At 34.0% G+C, this 12,784-nt stretch overlaps 1 protein-coding gene across 1 annotated transcript in view; it reads right to left on the bottom strand.

Annotated features, from left to right (window-relative positions):
- Positions 1-12,784, bottom strand: part of LOC128996523 (protein madd-4-like) — a 125,940-nt gene that overhangs the window by 11,127 nt on the left and 102,029 nt on the right. The window contains exons 12-18 of the mRNA XM_054421904.1: positions 6,181-6,369; positions 5,085-5,248; positions 4,433-4,773; positions 3,125-3,429; positions 2,245-2,372; positions 1,449-1,553; positions 549-769 (exon numbers count right to left, since the gene is read on the bottom strand). Coding sequence (XP_054277879.1) covers positions 549-769; positions 1,449-1,553; positions 2,245-2,372; positions 3,125-3,429; positions 4,433-4,773; positions 5,085-5,248; positions 6,181-6,369 — 1,453 coding nt within the window. The remainder of the gene's footprint in view (positions 1-548; positions 770-1,448; positions 1,554-2,244; positions 2,373-3,124; positions 3,430-4,432; positions 4,774-5,084; positions 5,249-6,180; positions 6,370-12,784) is intronic.

Consider the following 12,784-nt stretch of genomic DNA (forward strand, 5'->3'; position numbering starts at 1 on the left):
AATTTCATGTTAAAAAAAATTATATTTTTTGTTATATCACAGATATAAACCCACCTAATAGAGATAATGCTACATTTAAGGTTATTTTATTAAAGTAAATTTAACGGGGAGTGTAAAGAAAAAGCAATTATGCTGATAGCTCGTTTACATCAAAAGATATAGGTGATTTAGTAAAACACTACACTTTCAACCTGGTGTTTGGGGCAGGGGGGGGGTTTAAGGGGAAGCAAGGGGGGGAAATTAGGGGAACTTCCAGAAAACACCCTTCCTATTATATACAATCACCATGCAAAAAATCAGCTTTACATCTTTCATGTCTTTGTTGGCCTTGATTTTTAACTTAAGTTACTGGGCTATAAGCTGTAATCGCCCAAATCATCAATTCGTTAAGTTAAGAAATGTGCCAGTTTTAGTATTATTTTTGAAATGAACACATTTGGATATTTTTACCCAGATTTGTTTGGGTTTTACAATAGTTTATCAAACACAAACTTTTCATGGTATGAACAATTGAATCCTGAATCGACTCAGATAGAAGAGCTACTGACCTGATCAAACTGTGAGTTGGTCGTAGTCCCAGAATGGTGTTGGGGCCACAAGTTGGTATTGGTGTGTAGGTTGGTGTCAGGCGGGGGGTAGGGAGGAGGGGTAGCTCTGGGGGGTTTCTTGGTGACCAAGTGGAGGTTATCTCCTGGTCGAATCTCGTGACTCATGTCATCCCCTGGACCTAGAAATGGCCGACCAGGCATCTCACCGTTGGGTTGCATAGCTGTCAAAACACACAACAGTATATTAGCTTGACTGTTGATAATAGACAGCATCCCCTTGTGAAATATGTAGCCAGTTTAGAATAAAAATGTAAGATGAATGTTGAATATGAATCAAGCCACCAACAGTGTGATGATGTTTGATTTCTATCATAGATACACACAACTTTTTAACTGAGCAAAATCTGAAGTTTTACATTATATAGTAATTGCGAAACCAGAGTTTAGACTGTTCCCAAAAAACTCCTTCTAGTATGAAAAGTATAAAATTGCATATCATTTTAAGAGTTTGACCTGAACTATAGCTTTGACACAATCATGTCTACATCAAAACATCGCAATGACAAAGACAGATATATTGTTTAGGTTCTGCAGATGCTCGTCTTGGTTGCAAAGGGTTGGCGGCCAACCTTATACTGTGGGATTTTCATTTTATAACTTATTGTGGAAAAATTTTTATATAATTAACAGGAACACTTTATGTATGCTTAAGGAGTAATGTTAACAAAATCACAAATTACTTCCTATCTTTACTTTTTTTTACGGAAACGTACTGTTATAAAATAAATATTGTTTTCAGACTGAAATTTAACAATATATATACTCAAGTGTAAAACGACCTCGGATAAACCAAGGGTTTGGATAACTGAGGCTCAAGAATAAACTGTAGTTGTATCCCACCTGGATCCAGCTGATTGTGATGTTGTCTCTCTATCTCCTCAGAACTTGGAAACACTCCGGGCCGAGGTTTGACAGTGATCGCTACGTCGGCTGACGATCTCCCCGCTACAAAATCATGCATTGTGATGGAAAACGTTATCCTTAATCTTGGGTAAAACTAGTAATGGTAGTTTAAATACCTAGCTGCTCGTGTTAATATACAGATAACATCAGTTACAAACTGGTTTGTTGGTACAAAAGGTGATATTCTCAGGCTACCCTTGGACATACTGTGTTTGTTGTCTTCTGCTGAAAGCAGTAGGCTAATTGTTTTAACACGAGACCCAGCACCAGATGAAGGTACGTCTGTTCAATCAGCATCTGGTAGACAAGTTTTTTAAATGTATTGTTTCGTGTGTGATAGCTGTTTTATGTTTTTTCAGTTCAATTTAAATCTCTTGATGAACTCCACATTGACAGATAGCAAGACATCAGAGTTTAAGATGTGCTCGATTTTTGACATGAAACAGCTGTAGTCGTTGTACTCTAGTAAGGATCGTTTTGACAGTAACCGGGTAATTTAAACCTTTTAATAGTTGAACATTGCATGATCAATATGCTTCAACGTGAACGCATGTTTTAGCTGATCGGCAGTGCTAGGACAACCACTGTTTAGCCTGATGGCAACTGACGGCCAACATCAATGTAAAATTATTGACTCCTGCCATCTCATTATTGGATTGCTTACCGGTATTTTCTTTCATCCTTATTAACATTCACAGTGTGACATTTGAAACATCAGCTCTTTTACACTTACCTATACAAGTATAAACTCCGCTGTCTACGTAAGTAACATCTGCTATCCTCAAAGCACCTTTTTTTGATATTCTATATTTTTTGTTATTTCCAATAACTTTGTGGTCTTTCGCCCATTGTATCCTTGTCCTGAAACATGAGAGTATTGCAAAATATAGAGGCATACTGTCAGGGCCATTTAAAGGAATGGGTCTGTGGCACAAGTGTTAGGTTTATAGGGAAAGCTAGGATGAAAAAAATCCCCCCACAAGGTGGGTGGAGAGTCCTAGTGCAACCATCTCTTCGGCCCAATGCATCACATGCAAAACATGGGCCTGTATAGTGTATACTGTACAGTAAAATTAATATTTTGTGATTAACTGTGGAAGAGAATATATTGGTAACAATGATAAATAGCAAGATTGGATTGGTTACAAAATCCACAAAAAAATGTATTTTTTCTAAATTTGGAACATTCTTTTATGAAAACTGTACACAAATGTTCACATTGCAATTCGAAAAGTTGGAAACAATCTAATTGCTGTTGGTTGAAACTACCCAATCATAATGGTCTGGTCATTATTTTATTTAGCAAGTTTGGTTTAATTGTTCAACAGCTTAAAGTTTGTTTAAAGTTCAATAAACAATAACAATATACTTTATAACGTGTCCATTGAGAACAGTATGCACAGCTAAAAGCTTCATAGTATAGTACATCGTCATAAGATCAACACAGTCCACGCATGATTTTCGGTTCAGTTTAAATTTTTTTGAATTAATGACAAACAACAGATGGATAATAAAACAAAATAGATGTATGAGATTGAAAGAATACCATAGATTCATCTGCTCACTTAAAACAAAACATAACACCGATTTAAGCAGACAAAATACCTACTGACCTGTTAAATTTCTTCACGGGACACTTGATCTTCACTTGTGTGCCGTAGAAGACCTGAGCCTGACCTCCAATCTTCAGGTTGACCTTCTTCTTACTAGCATTGTGCTGAATGTAGGTGATGTTGGCCACAGCTATGGTAGGGTTTTGCTCCTCGCTGGGACACTGTTTAGTGTTGCAAGGTCGGCGATCCTGAGGCTTCACAGAGGGACATTGACTCTCGGGCCGAGACACCACGTGGTTCTGCGCCATGACCTGCTTGCACTCTACAACTCGAGTCTTGATACCCCCTCCACAACTCTTGGAACACTGCAGAAGACGTAATTTGTAAACTATAGTGGAACCTCAATAAGAAGACTCTTGACAACAAGTGGTCCTTAAAATGAGTGTAATTTTCAAATACCTTTGATTTTGGTAATTACTTTTTACTGCAAACCTCTATAATAAGTGAAGCTTGGTATCAAGTCTAATTTCATTATCCCCATGAGAGATTCGTTATAATAGTTTTATTGTATAAACTACTAATACTGCATATAAATTCCAGAAAAAAAAAATATCTACTAAAAAAAAATGGATATGTACGGGCCAGTTTAGCTTGTTGAATACAAGAACTGCAAGAAAGATAAAAAGGAAATGTTATTTTAGGAGTAATCTAATGTAAAAGAGAATGTTAGTTAATTCATGTATATAGAAAAGGTGAAAAAGGAGCCTGCGGGGAGTTATTTAAAACTCACTGTACTCTTTAAGGTCTTAAACAGATTGCAGCTACAAATACTTAAGTTTTAAAATATTTTATGATCATTACGGATTCCACACAACCAATAGAAATTTGCATCAATTTGTTCATGTAGGATGGATTTTTCCTTTCTGGAACAATATACAGTACTGGCTTTGCCCCTGAGGAAATTCCTACAGAAGCCCATGAGTGAGATCACTATGATCATTTAAGGTTTTAGAAGCATGAAAAACTGGAATGACAAAATTTTTTTGTAGACCATTTTCATTATCCAACAACACAGTCTTGGCTTTTCCTCCTCTATAATGATCTCCTCAATGGGAGATCGAATAGGAAGTGCACTACCCTTGCAATGCTTCATTTCTCCCAAACTCTATAATAGTTTTCATTTAACCATATTAATATGGTTATTCAAGTTTGATCAACTCTAAATTTGGTTTCTTGTTGTTCCAATCATATTACATTGGTAGGAGCCAAAAGACAAAAGGGAGTTGTGATCTTCTATCGATAAAATGTACTGGTGTTCCTCAAGGCAGTTGCATAGGGCCAATCTTGTTAGGTACTTTATACTCTTACCTTGGTCCAATCCGAAGTGTGCCATTTGACAGGGCAGTCCAGCACGTTGCAGTATTGCCTATCAGGAGGGGGAGGCTGGGGACACATATTGTTAGGGACAATGATGGTGTTGCCTCCTCCTCTAGTAACCTCGTGTATACAGTTGACATCCCGTGTTTGTATCCCAATACCACAGGCTTTGGAACACTGTGAGAACTCCGAGTGGTTCCATCGAGGAGGACAAGGGTGGTCGTTGCAAGTCTTTATCAGGATTTCCGGCCGCGTTTCTTGCGGACAGAGATAAGGACTGACTGATTTTTGGTCTTCGTTTCTCACGCAGAGGATCACTGATTCTTGCACACCTGAGAACAATGATGGGTTTGAGGAAAAACTTTTTTTTATTATTACTCTTCTAGTTTTTACATGAGATAATTAGTCTCTATAGCTGAAAAATGTTGGAAGGAATTTTCAATTTTAAGGTAACCAAATGGTTAGTAATACTTTTTTTACAAGGCGTATAACTCTTTAGGACCTTGAATTTACCACATGTTACTCATGATAATCACTATCATAAAACAATATAATACAAATAAGTTTTCAAACAACAGTAGTTCGGATAAATACTTTATGAAATCACCTGAATAAGTTTACTAGGTCTCATCGTATACTCTACCTCCAAGGCAGGATGCACTGCAATGGGTGAATCCTTGCTCCTTCCAGGAGTATGTTTTGCCAGAACTTCCAGGTGCCACTCTGATATTTGTATCGCTGTAACTACCACTGCGATATGTGTCTGCGTAAGACAGATCTCCATAGCCATCCCGTACAGTGTCCACACTGAAAAGTTGCAATAGACAATGTTCAGATCTTTTACAGACATTCATTTATATGGAATAATATAATATAAGAAACTATAATCATTTTTTTAAGTATTTCAGTTTTAAGAACAATCAATAATGTAAGTTTACCTCTTGTTTGCCTGGTTCAAAGATAGTGATTTTCAGCTTAATGTACGTTTCACCACTATGTGTGCCTTCAACCATTTGAACCTCAATCAGACACAGTCAACTTCTTCAATAAAAAAAAAAAACCCTCTCTAGAAAATTAGCAAGATTACAACACTTCTCAAAAAGAGCACTCAACCATTTTCATTAGTTACTCTGATTATGAAAGAGTTATTTCATATTACAAAAGAGGGTGATGTATTTTTTAATTGTACATCACAATGATGAAAATGATAGAAAAATAGAAATTTATCAGGCAAAACCGATCTGAATATTGCGGAATTTCCATGAATTTAACTCTTCACCCTAACAACTTACTCTAAAACACGAACATGTATCCTATCTTATATCCTCTTAGATGCATACTCCTACAGCTTTTTCCCTTGATCTTTACCTACAGAGAAGTAAAATACAGAGGATACATAAGCTTATGGAGGATTATACACTTTTATATCTGGTATGGTAGGGCGGAAATGTACTTGTACCAAGCAAGGAAGAGCCCAAACAGCAATGGCCACATAGCATTTTTGTACAGCAGTTGTAGCGCACAGGATCTTTCTTCAGTGTGAACCCGTCTGATGTGTGTGGACGTGATGGCGAGGGGGTAAATGGGAGAGAAAAAGGGATGAAAATTAGAATTTGCTCTAGACTCCAGCAACTGGTGCTGGCACTATTGAACTATTGAATGTATCCTATGTACCTTACTTCTCTGTGATCTACATAAATAAGTATATCTCTCCAATAAGAACAATTAAAATTAAATACCTGTTTGAGAATGAGCATGGCTGCTCCGAACATCTTTCAGTCTCAGCTGGTTTCGGACCCTGACACTTGGAGTCCGGAAGGGTTGCGTAAGTTCGAGAAAAGTCGAGATAAATCTTACAATTCACCTTTCTAGACCGCGAGCCTTCCCCACAGGTGACGCTACACGGACCCCAGGACCCCGCTATGAAACTGAAAACAAGATTGGTGTCATCATAAATATAATCAATTGCAATACCCGTAATTTATATTTTTAATTTTGATTAATATTCGAAGTTGACACACCTGGTTGCTAATTTTAAGGCTCAGATGAGTCATAAACAAACATTACAACATTGTAACTGTTTAGGATAAGCTGGTTTTCAGCAAGTACCATTTATTAGAGGCACATAGACCAAATGACGGGTCAAGCTTTGGTCAATCAAAATGGTTTTGCCTTTTTACAGGAATAAACCAGCAAACTTCTGATTAAAAGACATTCAGTCAGTTACCTCTATTTAAGTTGGGTGTATAAAATATCTTTAATTGACTGCAGATTATAAAATAACATAATTTGATTTGTCATAGCCTCCTTTAATACAAGGCTGTTGGTGTGTGGCAACCGCACCGGCCAACCTGTTGCCATGGTAATACTAGAAGCTACAAACCTGTAAACAAACATTTCGCAGATGCTCCATATTATAAATTTGTGCAACAGCTGTTTCAGAAGGCCGGCACAGTAGTGTTGCCCCTTTTTTCTGGCCACGGCCTTATTTTAGAGAAGGCCAAAGTATTTTTTCAAAGATGTGGTAAAGTAAAAAAACCGTTTTTATAAAAGTTAAGTGATCTCTCTTTATTGCACATGTGTATCGAAAATATTGAATGTGTAGAAATACATAGATACATATTCAATACATATCTAAAAGATGTAAATGTCTGTAATGGGGTTATGTATTTCTTGGTTACCCACATATCAAATACATAAAAGGTATATATGTATTGAATAAATACCAATGTTATCCAACATATACATAAGAGGCGTAGCTAGACTTTATTATTTATAGCTAGGTCATCAAGGTCAATAATAGTAACTCCTAAAGAAACTTCCAAAAATTAAATATATACGATATAATTATTTAGTTTTACATCATTTTGAAATAAGGAACTGAACTCAATATCTTTGTCTCCTTTTATCTAATTGTGTACCTATAAAATTTTCTTCGTCTAATAAATGAAAAAAAAACCAACGTACATTAAATGTTTTGCTGGAAAACAGTAGAAAAATGTTATAACTTCGTAGCCACAAAAATAACTTCGTACAAACCAAATAATATACTTAATTACTTACCTATATAACTAAACTCACATTTACTATTTATCATTGCTATAACTCTAGATAATCAATAAATTGCTTTTGAAAATGACAGTATTCGAAATAGCATACAGTAATTAATAATGTTTTATTCACCACTGCGAAATCTGAGATTCTACATTCGTATGTTATTTTGGGATAATTGTTTCATTACAGTTTACTTTGGCAAAAATATAATTTAAAGTCATTACTTTCTTTTCATTAATAAAAACTGTTTTGTCAAACTCATTGTTGTAAAGTTCTTTAGCATTTCCCAAAATTTAAACGCAATCTTTTGGTTTTAAACCTCAATTCTGGTTCTTAATCCTTAGTAATTGCTATGGACTTAAATATCCCTAAATATTATCGTGACTAACTAATTTTAAATAAAAGTTGTCAGTATTACTGTATTGTTGATCCACTGTACACAAATCAACATAAAGTAAACATTATTAACTAAAAGCTCCTTATCTACGCACAACAAATGAATTCAATCTACCTATTTGTATATCGTCATGTCCCAAACCTACCAAATTTCAACATTGTATTTAATATTCAAATGCTGTGTATAATGCTTACATTGATAATGTGTGTCGTAAGTGGCCATAGGAAAAGAAAATTACATTATTAAATTTACTCATAAGTAGATGTAGATGTAGATGTATTACTCAAAGCTTTGAATGTAAATCAATACACGTTGTAAAGCCCAATTCCATTCTAGTAAAGTTGGAGCGAATTTTATAACATAACATAACTTAGTTCAATTGAACTACTAGACTGTGCTGTAGTAAAGTCTTATTTCTCACTTACACACTTTTTAACTATTCCAATCTGAAAGACAAACTTACAATAAACTAGCATGTTATGTTTACATTAACTAACATGGTATCGATGCAAGAACAATACAGTACGTAATTCGTAGAGAATCCAACGTTTATCACAAATAAATTTATTATTTTCCATTGTCAAAACTATAAAGTAAAAGATATCAACACAAATGACGTGTGTATCTCGGGTCGAAATCGGGTAACTTTGGAAACTGTAATAGATCTACTGCAATCAGGCAGTACATTATCTCCCCAATATCGCGGTGAAATCAAGAACATCTTCCGAGGTCTCACGGAAAATCCTTGAAAATCTGCCGCAGACACGGCAAAATAGTAAGCATATACTACGTTACTGCGATAACGGAAATATCTTCCGAGGTCTCACGGAAAATCCTTGAAAATCTGCCGCAGACATGGCAAAATCGTAAACATATACTAAGTTACTGCGAAAACGGAAACATCTTCCGAGATCTCACAGAAAATCCTTGAAAATCTGCCGCAGACACGGTAAAATTGTAAACATATACTATGTTACTGCGATAACGGAAACATATTACGAGGTCTCACGTAAAATCCTGGAAAATCTGCCGCAGACACTGCAAAATCGTAAACATATACTACGTTACTGCGATAACGAAATATCTTCCGAGGTCTTACGGAAAATTCTTGAAAATCTGCCGCAGACACGGCAAAATCGTAAACATGTACTACTTTACTGCGATAACGGAAACATCTTCCGAGGTACGGAAAATCCTGGAAAATCTGCCGCAGACACGGCAAAATCGTAAACATATACTACGTTACTGCGATAACGGAAACATCTTCCGAGGAAAATCAGGTAATTTCAACATATCATCGTCACCCAGGATCGCATTAATTACGTTACAGTAGTATAGTTGTATTACCAGCCATGATTAAAAAATAATCAAAACTAGACCTAATGTTCTGTTGAATGAGCAGTGCAAGCATTCCTTCTCAAGTGTATGTTGTGTTTTCTATCGTGCGGTGTCATTGTCATGCTCTATAATGTGCTTTGATTTTATTTTCATTTAAACTTAGTCTCAAAAATTTATCTGCCGAAAAAAAACAAAAGTTTGCCACAATTAGATGTACTATATTTGGTCAAAAAGACAAACTACGTTAAGTATGATTATGTATTTATTTAAAATTGTTTAGAATATAGTTTTATTTGAGGAGGAGTGCTTGTAACTCTCATTTTACCGTACTAGTAATCGTATAACAGTTAGTGCTAGGATTTTTTTACTGTAAATTATGTAAAAATACAAGTTTATCAAATTTGCCAATAATTTTTTTTAAATTTATTCTATTTATTTTGTATTTAGAGTGTTAAGATAAATATAGTATCGTTTACATGAATAAGCCCAATACTTACGTTCCATGATTACGTTTATTTAAGTCCAAAAAAAGGTGCAGTATAATTGTGTTACTTTGAATTTTGTTGAGTTGTAACCTACCACTGGCTAAATTTATTTCATGGTTGTTGATTTTATTCGGTATTACCAGTCTAAACAGGTTCATACCCTTCAATTCATTCATCAAAATTAAAACAATATTTTGTAATGAGTTTAGTAGTAAAAAAAGTTTACACGGATACTACTAGAACTAAATCCATATTTTTAAAATTATTATTTGGGTGTAATTTAATCTTGGGTATGATTTTAATATAAGATTAAAAAGAGACTGAAGATAAAGAAGTGGATTTAGGGGATGACAGACTTCAACATGCGAGGATTCCTATAGTTCAAGAAGCAGTCCAAAGTGATAGGAGTGTAGTGTAAAGAGAATACAAGAGAGGAGTTTGCGGATTTGTGCTATTGTCCAAGCCATCTTCTTCTATATGCAGTACTGTCCTTTTATTTTTAATTATACACAATTTTCATGAAGGAAATCACTGTATTTTTACTTTACTAATAATTTAGACTAAAGTACGAATCCAAAACCGCAAATTACATTCAAGAATCAAGAACTTTATTGTTGTTGACCTTTTACAAGGAATAGAAACAGCCAACAGAAATAAAAAACAAAAACTAGAAAAATAGTGGGTTTTAATTAAAAGTCAATATTAACATTAGAAACTAAATATTCTGTTACACAATAGTATAGATTTTCGATGAGCTACTCAAACATTTTGGACTTAAACCTATTAAAGGAACCAGCTTTGCTGCTAGACCTAATTTATTAAAACAACGAATGCAATTTATTTATGATAAATTGCAATCTGTTTTGGCCAATCTATGGGCAGGGATATCTTGATTGGATTTGCCTCTTGTATTGTAAGAATGTATACTCTCTCTACAAGTGAATTGATGAAGATGAGCTTTAGTGTGGAGGAGTACGTAAAAAATATACAAATTCAAATTCACTACAGTCATAATTTTAAGGTTTATAAAAATAAGTCGACATCTATCTACAGGGCCAGCCCCACAGATTGCTCGTATTAATTTTATTTTAATAAAAAAATTTCATGAGTGTGAAGAATTTTACAGTAGTAAATATGCAATTGAAAAAAACTAAAATAAGTTCAAAACAAAATCTCTGAGTGTCCGAATTATATAATTTACTCTGGATTTTTACATGTGATTTGTATGTGCTCGTGTCAGTTTAATTTTGAATCAATTTGGAAACCTCATAATTTTACTAATATAAAATTCCTGTCAAGTGGGGATAGACTCAAAAGAATTGTCTTTGTTTTTTTCTTCTTTACACATCAATTTATTTGAAGAAAACCAATTTAGTGTTGATGTTATGGATTCATTAGTAATAATTATATCAAGCTCATGAATATCTCTATGGGTTGCAATCAATCCAATGTTGTGTCATCAGCATATACAACAGTGTCAACATGATCATTCGTCGGCAGGTCATTTATGGATATTAAAAACAAGAAGGGTCCCAAAACTGAGCCCTGTGGAACACCTAATTCAACCAATCTTAGGTCAAACTGACTGTCTCCAACAGATACATACTGCTTTCTTTTGGTTAAATAAGTTACACCTGTGATAACATAAAATTAAAGTTTTTTTGAATATAATATCAAAAAGTACAGAGGCAAAAGCATTTGTATGATCAAATAAAGTTAATGAAACAGTTTCTTTATTTTCGAATGCATTTAAAGATTTATTAATTACTTCAAAGACAGCTGCGGTTGTTGATTCCCTCCTAGAATCCAAACTGTGAATTTGTCAATTTTTTTTTCAAAATATTCGTTAATTTGTTTATGCATGAGACATTAAAATTTTTTGGAAAGATTGGCACTATTGAATTTGGATGATAATTACTAGTAAGATTTTTATCACCTTTTTTATATAATAGAATAATTTTAGAAATTTTTGGAAGGCCAGAGAAATAACCAATTTTCAAACATTTACTAATGCAAAAAGCCGGAGGTTCACTTATAAAATGGATCATTTGTTTGATGTTGTAATTTGAAAACCAATAATGATCCATAGTTTTTAAATTTGAAAGTTAGCTACTACATAAATTGAAACCTCTTGCCATGATACCTCCCTCCCATTGGAAGTGACCTACAGTAGGAGTCCCCAACAACTCATGCGCAGATGTTGGTGGGAGGGATTTTTTCTAGCTCATTAACACATTCAATATAATAGTTATTGAGATTGACAGCATCCAAAACCTTAGATTTAGTTGATGTAGGAGGATATTCATTAAAATACTCATTTCATCAATGTCGGTGTTCACTTTTTCCATTACACGTACAGGTACAGTAAACGTAAACATTTTTTTACAACTTATTTACACTTTAATATATCCAAAAGGTGCGAGTATAAAATTTACGAAACAAATTACCAAAATATTTAAGTGTTGGGTGCTAAAAAATCTTCAATGCCGAAACATGCAAAAAAGCATTTGATTCAATTGTAATATAGTTATTTATTAGTAGAAAATTTGGTGGCATTTTGATCTAATATGATACAAATTTTTTGATAAAACATCAAAATAATTATTTATTTAATAGAACCTTAAAATATTGAAATGTAAAAAAAAAATTGTTTGATAAGTGATATAACATTTTACTTCTGTTTAAAACTCTTTAAAATAAAGTATTAAAATTATTTACTTGTACCAAATATACAGAGCCTGCATTAGGGATGTCTATACAGTCTATAAAACATAATTTAAAGAAATTATTTAATTCTTCAAAGTGACAAGCAAATTTGTAGAGAAACTTAGTAAAAGAACAACTCAAATCCAAAAACTGATAACATGTTCTGTGCAACAGATACGTCAAAAATGTAATGAATGTCTCAAAATTCATATTACTCCAAAGCATTAAACTGCATTTACAAAATGTATTTACATGCTTACGGACCAGGACCACTTAACACCAATACCAGCGTTCCTAGTCAAAAATTTACAAAGGATGATTTAAAAAATCATGCCATTCAAACCTGATGGTGAATGGGTCAGT

Source organism: Macrosteles quadrilineatus, unplaced genomic scaffold, assembly GCF_028750875.1.
Source record: "Macrosteles quadrilineatus isolate MER2022 unplaced genomic scaffold, UCM_ALF_1.0 Scaffold_6__1_contigs__length_79288215, whole genome shotgun sequence".
Lineage (NCBI taxonomy): Eukaryota > Metazoa > Arthropoda > Insecta > Hemiptera > Cicadellidae > Macrosteles > Macrosteles quadrilineatus.